The sequence below is a fragment of the Micromys minutus genome (genome assembly GCF_963924665.1).
Source record: "Micromys minutus genome assembly, chromosome: 2".
Taxonomy (NCBI): Eukaryota; Metazoa; Chordata; class Mammalia; order Rodentia; family Muridae; genus Micromys; species Micromys minutus.
The window spans coordinates 54,384,549-54,394,606 of record NC_137971.1 but is presented as its reverse complement, the minus strand read 5'-3'; the positions used below and the strand labels follow the sequence as shown (position 1 = coordinate 54,394,606).

Here is a 10,058-nt window from a genome sequence, read left to right as displayed (position 1 = left end):
ACCGGCCCGTTTCCTGTGCTCCTTGCCAAGCCAATGATTACAGTAGGATCCCTGTTTCTCTCCTCAAGGTGTTCCCTACTGGGCTTGTGCGTTGACGCACAAGGTTCGCACCGCTTCCGGTTGGACTGTGGGAAAATGGCGGCTGCCATAGCGGCCTCGGCATTGCCCGGCTTCGTCGGGCGGCTGCTGTCTGTGTGTAGCCGTAGCGTCTTGGCATCCCAAGGACCCGGACCTGGTGAGACCAGGGAGGCTTGGTGAGGGAGGAAACTAGCGGTGCTTCCGCCGGCTGCCGCATGTGTGTCTGAGTTCGCCTTGGTACCTGGTGTGTTGGTTGCGAGCGTCGTGAATATTGCACGGGACTTGGAGTACGAGTACCTGAGATGAAAACGTGGTTCCTTCAACTCACTGTTTAATACTGACAAGTGCTCTTAAACTTAAGTGTAGGTCCTATAGTACAGAGACACAAAAGGACCTAGAGAAGTGACCTACCCAGGGTCATACATACCTAAAGAAAGAAGCGATTTAGAAGCTGCTAAGTAGAGCCTGAATGTGGACAATTGTCCTCAGGCTGCTAGCCACCCTTGGATCAGAAAAAAAAAAATGATGTTCAAGAAAGGAGTGGGTGATTTTAATGTTAGGACCTTAGACCATTGAATGAGCCATCTTGAAGCATAACTAGTAACTAAGTCATGTGTCCTTAGTTTAGTTGACCCAGACCTTTTGAGCTGTGTATGTGTTTTGTGTGTGTATGTGTGCAGTGGGTGCAATGACAGTACAGAAAGCAAATGATGGTGTCAGGTGGCCATTATTGTCTCCTACCTTTTCGTTTTCTATGTTTTTAAAAAAAGATTTATTGTGATGTTTTGTGGGGGGGGGGGGTGTCCTTTCTGTGCACTTGAGTGAAGGTGCCTTTGGAGTCCAGAAGAGGGGGTCAGATGTTAATCCATAGTTGCCAGGAGAAAGACCACCAACTCAAATTATCATGGCCAAAATAATTAAAACAAACTTTTTTCACTTGAGTACACAGGCTGCCTTCGCCTAAGGCAGGGTTCAGGAAGTCAGCATTGGACATGGATGAAGTAAGGGTTTCTATAGTTCAGGAGTAGGAGGTTTTCAAAGGGGGGAGGGTGGGATTGGCAGGCAAATAGGTGGGGTTACAGAAGCCGAACATAAGCTTAACAAGTTGGTCATACTAACCTTCTAAAGCAAAAGGTGTGGTTGCAAGGTGGTCGTAACAACAGGTGGTCATAGTAACTTTGAAACAAGGGCATAGCTGCCATTTTCGGGAACTGGCAGTATAAGGTGGGGCATAACCCAGGCCTTGAGAAACAGATTTAGTCATAGACAGGAATGAACCTAGTTTTTCTTTACTATAAGATGGCTTTCCAGCTTAAGATGGAAGCATGCTGGCTTATCACAAATCTCTGGAGCTGGAATTGCAGGCACTATGGCCTTCCATGTGGGTGATAGGAACCGAACTTTATCCTCCACAAGAATATCAGTTACACTTAACAAATGACCCATCTTTCCAGCCCCTCTTCACCTTATTTCTAAAGGTTCCTCAGTGAACCTGGAGCTGACCATTTGGTTAGACTGGCTAATCAACAAGCCCCCAAGATCTCTTTGTCTCTAGTCCCTGGTCTGGGGTAACAGAAGGGCGGTGCTGTGCCTGGCTTTTTATTTTAATGCTGGTGACCTGAACCCAATGTCTCACATTTGGATAGCAGGCACTTTCCCTACCAAACATCTTCAGTCTTCACCTGGACTTTTTTTCAGAGGCAGGTTGTAATATAGTAGGTTAAACTGTATATCAGCAACAGGTCTGTGCATGTCATTACAGTAACTACCCACCATGTTTCTCTTGTTCTTACAGCCTCCCTCTGGTCTGCTTCTCGAAGATTCAATTCACAGAGTGCTTCGTATCCACAAGGGTAAAATACCAAAATGTGGGTTTGGTGATTTATCTGTAAATGTTACCTTCAAGTTAAAACATCTCTACATTTGAGGTTGGGTGTGGTGGCAGACTTGGGGGCATAAGTCTTTAATTCCAGCAGTTAGGAGGCAAAGGCAAAGGCAGATGAACAGTCAGAGCTACATAGAAAAAACCCTGCCTTTAAAACAAAATACAACAAATATCTCTACGTAGCTCAGTGATAGCATGTTTGGCCAATGTACTTGAAGCCTTGAGTTCTACCTTCAGCATGAGTGTGTATACATACATCATTCATATATACATACATACAATTCTGTCCCCAACAGAAATAATGCATGCTTGTGTGCATAGAATACATATATGCATACCCACCCCAGAACAGTTTCTGACATACAGCTAGTTTGTCCAAAAGATATCAGTGTCCCTGCTGTGCGGATATTCTCAGCAGCAGAGGCCTTTTGATTCTAAGGAATCCTGGTCCCTCAAGGTCACTGCCTGGCCATGGACCATGGAGTTTATGTTCCTAGGGACTCTTGAGAACTGGTATGGTGACAAAGTGTCCATTCATTGCACAGATGTGTACAGAGCTATCCTGTGTGTTTGTGAATGGCATACATAGTCAAGGCTTAGTCTGAAGTCTACAGACTTCCCTGGGGACAGAGGGTTGGAATGCTAGTGATGCAGAGCCAGCATCAGTGTTGTGGGTTTTATACCCCTCCAGAGCAAGCTTGCACACACCCTCTTGATACTTACTGCACAGCTGTTCCTTGGGGACTTGAAGCTGCCTTTCATGAGCAGGTGATATGTGATTATGAAATGACTTTTGCAGATATGTTCCTAAGACTTCCCTGAGTTCACCACCTTGGCAAGAAGTGGTTCTGCCGGACCCTGTTGAAGAGACTAGACACCATGCAGGTAAGGCTTTGCAGGGGCTGGGCAGGAGGAGGTTGAGGCTGGCCTAGGCTACAGAGTAAGGCTGTCTCTCAAAAGAATAGAACAAGAAGGAAAATGAATGGGTAGCACCGAGTAATCATTCCCATGATCCACTGTGGTGATTATTCCACAGAGCAAGATAGCACACATGAGACCTCACATTATTTTGATTGGTAAGCACCAACATTTATGATGAGCCTTCTCTTCATAAACAGCCCCCTACCATCCGCCACAAGGCAGTCAGGTGGTGGGAGGAGTAGTGGGTGTACCTCCATCTCTAGTTATGTTATGTATCGGTGCAACCCTGACATCCCAGTGTTCAATTGGGAGGATCACAAGTTCATGTCTGGCCTGCTACATCTCAGGAAAGGGCAGTGTGGCTGTTGCCAGCTGAAGAGTCGTGTCTCAGCTTCCCAAAAACAGAAGTTCCCATCATTGCAAGGCATCTTCGCTATTTTAAAGTACCTTTTGAGATCCTGTTCAAGCTAAGTATAGTCACCCTGGAGGTCGGATTGGTTGAAGGACTTGCCGCAGACATCAAAATCCACGAAAGTCATGATGAGGAACAGAGTATTTGTGTACAGCCTGTCCTCTCTGGAGCACTTCTGTTGCTGACTGTCAGTGCTCACTCACTGTTCAGGGAACCACCACACGGAGAGGTCTGCTTGTTTGGTGCATCCTCATAGAGCCTTCACTAGGGATGCCAGGAGCTGCTTCAGGCCTTGCCCTTCGCCAGGGCAGGGGTTGTTATGTCTTCCTGTGTGTCCAGCCCTTGGCCTAGAGTTGGGGGTCTATGTTCAGTGGGTGTCTTCTCAGGGCAAAGGTGTGGACTAGAGACTGTGATGTGAGCCAGAGCAGTGATGATGGGAACAGAGAACCAAGTTTGGAGAGAAGGAAGGTGGAGGGAAGGCAGTGTAGATTTATGTTAAGTCAGTACATGTTTGGACAGCGAGAGGAGGTGGGAAAAAGGAGAGGAAACAGAAGGGGAGGAGTCAGGGAGTAAAACGGAAGAGGAGGAGAAAAGGAGGAAGGGAGAGGAAGGAACTGAGGCCGGTTGGCAAGTTATAAGGGATCTCCTAGGAGGGTAGTAGAGAGTGTAGTGGTAAATCTGCCCAATATAGACACACAGCTTGTGTTCCTAATTACTGAGTTGTGTCTTCATTGAATGGGTTTATTTGGGTTGAAGAGGATATTGCAACAAATTGGCGATTTGTATTGAAGAGGGCATTACAAGGTGGAAACTGGGAAGATGCTGGGGGGAGGGGGACAGGAAGCCCTGCCAGCTCAGGGACATAGAATCCAGCTCCTAGGGCTGCAGAAGGACTGTCCTGACTTCTTAGACTCACAGTCCTCACCCTGGATGTGGTCCAGGTTAGACTTACTGCAGTCCTGCTTCAGCCTCCCAAATGCTGGGATTATGGGTGTGCACCATCATGTTCTGCTTGTGCACTGGTTCTTAATTGATTAAAAATAACAAACATGAGGGTTCTGATCCAGAACTGCAGAAGTAACACTTCCTGCCAGTGCTCCTGAGAGCCCCAGCCCAACCCAGCACCTGCCTACTGGGTGGATAAGCAGGGCTGGACAGACTGCCGGAGCACTCCTCACAAGGGAGCCCAGTGGACAGCCAGCTGCCTGTTCGGTGATTGCCGCCCACTGTCCTGCAGAGGTTGTGAAGAAGGTGAATGAGCTGATCGCCACAGGCCAGTATGGCCGGCTCTTTGCTGTCGTGCACTTTGCCAGCCACCAATGGAAAGTGACCGCCGAGGACCTAATTCTAATTGAAAATGAGTTGGACATCAAGTGTGGAGAGAGGATTCGGCTGGAGAAGGTGAGACACACGTTGTGTTGTGGACTCAGGGACAGTGGCACCCAGTGAGCATTGCTGAGGGTTTTCTCAGCTGCACTAAACAACAGTCACAGCCAGTGGGTGGGGGGTGGATTCAGTGTGGGGTAGAGAAAAAGGGAGCCTAGGGCTGGTGCAGGCAGTCCACCGAACTGATCTATAGCCTCCATCACAGACATAAACTGCCAGTTGAGCTTGGAGTGAGCTTTCTAGGACCTGCTGTTGTAGGGAGGTTAGGAGATTCTAGCAGCATATTGAGTCAAGGTCTCTTGTATCCCCAGGCTAGCCTCAAACTTGCTGTATAGACCAAACCGCTCCTAATCCTCCAGCATCTACCTCTCCAGTGGGTAGTGGAAGTCAGAGGAGTTTGCAGAGGTCATTTCTCTCCCTCCACTGTGGGCCTTGGAGCTTTCTGTATTTTCAATTTCCTGTCCAGTCTCAGCATGTAGGCATCACCTGCTCCCTCTCCCAGTGGTTTATGTGAAGTTGGGAGGAGGCAGGAATTCATACTATATTTTATCTTCTCAGGTCCTGCTGGTTGGGGCAGACAACTTCACACTCCTCGGCAAGCCGCTCCTCAGGTAATGAGCTTCTAAATCCTGGGCTTGGTTCAGGGCTGAGCTGGTTCACAGGCTGAACACAGTGTGGTCAGGCCCAGTGGGGGTTTTCAAACATCACTGTAAAAGTTAAATGCAACACCTTCCTGTACAATTTCAGTGGGTGTTTGGTGTCCCAGGAGACACCAAGCTGGGTGACTAGTCAGTCACTAATCCATTGCAGTGTAGCTTCTCTCTCTCTCTCTCTCTCTCTCTCTCTCTCTCTCTCTCTCTCTCTCTCTCTCCCTCTTCCCCCCCCCCCCCCCCTTCTTGAGACAGGGTCTTTCTATGTAGCCCTGGCTGTCCTGGAATTCACTTTGTGGACCAGGATGGCCCTGAGTTCATAGAAGACCCACCTGCCTCTGCCTCTGCCTCCTGGGTGCTGGCATTAAATGCATGCACCACCTTTAGCCAGCAGTCAGTGTAGTCTTTTAGGTCATCTTAAGGACTGGTGGTTAGGCTCAGGTTATGTTTGAGGCCCTGGGATTGTATTCTCAACACCACAAAATTAATTGAAAATTTTTTTTCTTTGTTGGTTTTTGTTTGTGTCTTGTTTTGGTTTTTGAGTCAGAGTTTAACTGTGTAGGTTAGACTAGAACTCACAATGTATACTAGGCTGACTTTGAATTTATGGCCATCCTTCTGTGCCTGCCTCCCAGATACTGGTGTCTCCAGTCATACCTGATTAAAAGATATTTTAATACTCTTCATTATGCTTTCTCACTGTTTCAAAATGAGTGAACCATATGTGGGGCACAGGAAGCAGAGGTAGGAGGGTCAGAGGTCAGATTCATTCCTTGTGTGTAGAGAGAATTCAAGGTTAGTCTGGGCTGCATGAGACCCCCACTGCAAAACCAGGAAATCTTTGGGGAGCTTCTGCAGGTTGTGAAGTTGAAAGGCAATCAGGCAGGTGCACTGTCACGGTGTCATTTCTTTTCCATCTTTCTAGAAAGGATCTCGTACGAGTTGAAGCCACAGTCATTGAAAAGACAGAATCATGGCCCAAAATCAACATGAAATTTAAGAAAAGGAAAAACTTCAAGAAGAAAAAAAGTAAGTGTGGGACGTCCTGGAGCCCTGTGCTCCCAGCACACTGTAGTTGTGACCATGTTCCTGCCAAGTAGCTGGGCTGTGCACGGGTGATGTCATGCCCGCCAGCATTGTGTGGGGTCAGCCATGCCAACATTCTGTGGGATAAGGGTCCCCAGGACCACTCACTGCCCCATTGCACCATGCAGACCATATAACAGCTGTAAAGCCAGCATGGCACTCACCTTGAGACACTGGGAACAGCAGTGGCATATTAGATTGTCTCGAAAACTGGAAGCAGCTCCCACATGTGCGGGGAATAGTTCACACTGCACAGGTCGGGCTGAGGTACTAACAGGACAAGGAATCTCTTGGTAGGCAGTGTCATGTTGTCAGCATATGTGCTGTGCATGCGACATCACAGGTAATTCAAAGTGAGGCATGATCAGACGCTCAGGAACAGGTTCATGACCTCTGCAGGAAGCGGGGGAGCCAGCTGTGCTCTTTAAAGTTAGTCCACCAGGCCAGGCAGTCTGCATCCTCACTACTGATGATGCTACCTGCATCAGTCCTTTAGGAATAGGTCCCAGCAGTGTCATGGAGGTACCACATACGAACATCTCTGAGTGCTCAAGGCTATGGCCAGCTGGCTGACTTTTAAGGAACTGGGGAGGCTCATCTGAAGTCTGGAAGCTGAGGATGCTGAAGAAACCCCAGGAACCAGTGTGAGGAGAGAAGCTAGGGGAACCGCCAGCTTAGGGGTATTTGGAGGTGAGGCCACAGTGCCTAGTGCCCATGAGAGAAGGCTACAAGCTGGGCCCTTAGCATCAGCTGAGAGCTACCTTGGGACTATTCAGGAAGCAAGACAAGCTCTCCCACAGGGAAGAGTGGGGCCATGAGGCTGCTGACCTGTGGAGAGGGCAGGTGAAATCTAACAGTGACTTCTAAGGGTACTGCTTCCCTTTGGGATGGCTGGTCTGGCTAGGCAAGAATCCTGGGGTGGTGGAAGTCATGGTGATCAGTACCAGGTGTTAGGTATGGTGCCAAGGCCAAGTGGAACATGGAGGGCAGGAGGGAACATCAACATTGGTATCCTTGCCCCTGAGTTAGTCTCCCTTCCCTGGGGGGAGAACCTAATTACTAGGCCCTAATAGGTATGGCCTGTCCCCATTGCCCGCTTTGTTCTGATGTAGACATCTGACATCCTCAAAGCAGTAGGTGGTCCATGAACAGATAGAGGCCAGAGAACACCAATCAATCCCTGCAAAACAGAGGAGCCCCAGGGAAGGGCCCAGGATGGCAGAGTGGCAGCACAGCAGATAAGGCCAGGTCTGATGCTCACACTTGTGAGCTGAGGAGGCTACAGGGTTTCCCAGCCGGCCTGGACAACACAGCAAGATCCTGTCTCAAGTCAGGCCCAGCACCAAGGACATAGCTTGGCAGGCAAAAACACTTGCTGATACCAGAACCCACATGGTTGAAGGAAAGAACTAGTTTCTCCCAAGTTGTCTTCGGATAAGTGTGTGCATACATACACACTCACACTCACTCAGACACACTGGCAACTTGCATGCACATACTTAATAAATGCAATTTAAACAAATATTTTAAATCAGCTCCCTCATATTCCCCAAAATAGTAATAGTGGCCACTGTGAAGTAGTCCTAGGCAGTGGGATGTAGGCTCATGTGTGTACCCAAGTCAGTAGCACCACAATCTGTGTTAAAAGGGAGCCTCTCCCATCCCTCACTCAAAGTGAGCAGGAAGCCTTAATAAGGTCAGGGTGGCTGTAGGAGCAGACTCTTGACCATAGCATAGGCCACTGGGGCCCCCATTTGCAACTGTAGGTGGAGCCTATGAAGTGAGCTAGGTGATTGGTACACATCAAATAAACAGTAGGAACAAGGGACCTGGCCAGCAGCCAGGCAGAATGCACTATTGTGTTGATCTGAGCCCCCGAGAGAGCTGTCCAAAGGACATGAGACAGTTCATGACAAGGTTCTCTCTTTCAGTCATTGTGAACCCACAGACCATCCTCCGGATTAACACCATTGAGATTGCACCTCATTTGCTGTGACCGCAGAGTCGACGTTTAAGAAGTTCCGAGATGTTTGATAACTCAGGTCTGTACTCAGGAGAGTGAGGCAGGAGAGTCACAAGTCCCAGGCTGGGTTGAGCTACACAGCAAGACCCTGTCTGATAATGAAAGCAAAGCAAATAAATATTCTGTCGGAAACTGAGCCTGTGGCCTGCAGTTAAAGCCGGTTCACGCTGATTGGTGGGGCACATTAGCCACGGCAGAACAAACGTCACCCTGAGCCCTAACAGTGAGCTTGGGTCCAGGCCCGCCCCAACCCTGGGACAAGCTGCTGCCTATAGACTGGAATGGTATTCCTAGCAGAGGTAGCAGGCAGAAGGGGGACCCATACTGGGGACAGCTGCTAGGATTTGGGCATGCGGCTCAAGTGACAGTGTACTTACTGCCCGAGCACGCAAAAGGCCCTGAGGCTGAGGCAGGAGGATTCCCAAGTCAAAGGTCACCTTCACCTACACAATAAGTCCTGGGCCAGCCTGATTTCCATGACCCTGTCTCAGGGTGAAAGTTGCAACAGGCCAGGAGATGCCTGTGTGTCAGCTGCTCCCTTTGCCTCCATCGTTCTGTGACAGAGGTCCAGCAGCCCCCAGATGGAGGGAGCACAGTTACAATAAGAGTAGAGAGTTCGATTCTAGAAAGGGTTTGGGGCTCCAGAGCTGGGATCCTGGGAGTCAGGCCCACCTTGGGGAAGATCAAGAAAGGTCACACAGACTTTAAGGACCAAACCAGAAGCATGGAGTCAGAGAAGAAGCGCAGGCCATCCACAGGAACTTCCAGTGACAGTAACCTGTGACCAGTCAGTCATGTGACAGTTGTCCTACTTTTCCCAGCTGCTCCTAAAAAATGGCCCTCACTCAGATTTTCAGGTTTTTTGAGACACAGTAGGTATCGATGTATCATTCCTCTTAGGCCAGGATGGCCTTGAACTTGACGCAAACCCATCTCGGCCTTCTTAGTGCTGGGATTACAAGCATGCACCACCATGCCTAGCTGTCTAACTCTGGAAAGTGGGGCTTTTGGATTGGGGTGGGAAGCAGTTACCCAGCACCCAGGTTCCCCTGCAGCTCCTTCTGTATGCAGTAGAGGGCAGCATCCCACTGGCCAGCTCTGCCCTGAAGCCCGAAAGGGGAAGAAGCTGCTGGAGAACAGGCCTCTTTCACAGACCCCTGACTGGCTGCTGACTGGCTTAGGTAGGAAGGTGGTAGACACGCCTTGATTGTGAAGTGCTCAGCAACCCACAACCTCTATCCAACCATTCAATATCTCCCTCCCCTTTACCCCTTAGTCCGTGTGTCTGTGATGAACTCAGACCCCTCAGGGTACATATGCCTTAAAGAGAACAATTCTCAGGAGTTGTACATTCTTTACACCTCATTTAAGACAGTTTCTTAACCACTGTATAAGCCAGGCTGGTTGACCATGGAGCTCATGGAGACTCTTCTGTCTCTACCTCCCGTTTCCTGTAGATATACTGGGATTAAACATGTGACTTATACATGGTTCTGGGGATCTGAACTCAGAGCCATCCCCAGTCCAGCTTCTTTTACTATTTGTTTATGTGTGTGTGTGCATATGAGGACAGGTGTTTTAGATCACCTAGAGTACTTGTGTGTTTGCCTGACATGG

General features: G+C 49.0%; 1 protein-coding gene across 1 annotated transcript; it reads left to right on the top strand.

The window, feature by feature from the left end:
- The first annotated feature begins 20 nt into the window (after window positions 1–20).
- Window positions 21–8,577, top strand: MRPL21 (mitochondrial ribosomal protein L21). Its single transcript, XM_080911166.1, has 7 exons — window positions 21–235; window positions 1,874–1,931; window positions 2,763–2,848; window positions 4,534–4,697; window positions 5,241–5,293; window positions 6,258–6,361; window positions 8,350–8,577. Exons 1-7 carry the CDS (start codon window positions 34–36, stop codon window positions 8,412–8,414), a joined length of 732 nt encoding a protein of 243 aa, XP_080767292.1. The 5' UTR covers window positions 21–33; the 3' UTR covers window positions 8,415–8,577.
- The last annotated feature ends 1,481 nt before the right edge of the window (window positions 8,578–10,058 follow it).

What these genes read in the sequence shown, in the direction of transcription:
- MRPL21 (XM_080911166.1), top strand. Translation starts at nt 34, where the DNA reads ATGATTACAGTAGGATCCCTGTTTCTCTCCTCAAGGTGTTCCCTACTG. An exon ending in AGTGCTTCGTATCCACAAGG is followed by an intron (nt 1,932 to 2,762) that starts GTAAAATACCAA and finishes TGACTTTTGCAG; the next exon opens with ATATGTTCCTAAGACTTCCC. An exon ending in CTCGGCAAGCCGCTCCTCAG is followed by an intron (nt 5,294 to 6,257) that starts GTAATGAGCTTC and finishes CCATCTTTCTAG; the next exon opens with AAAGGATCTCGTACGAGTTG.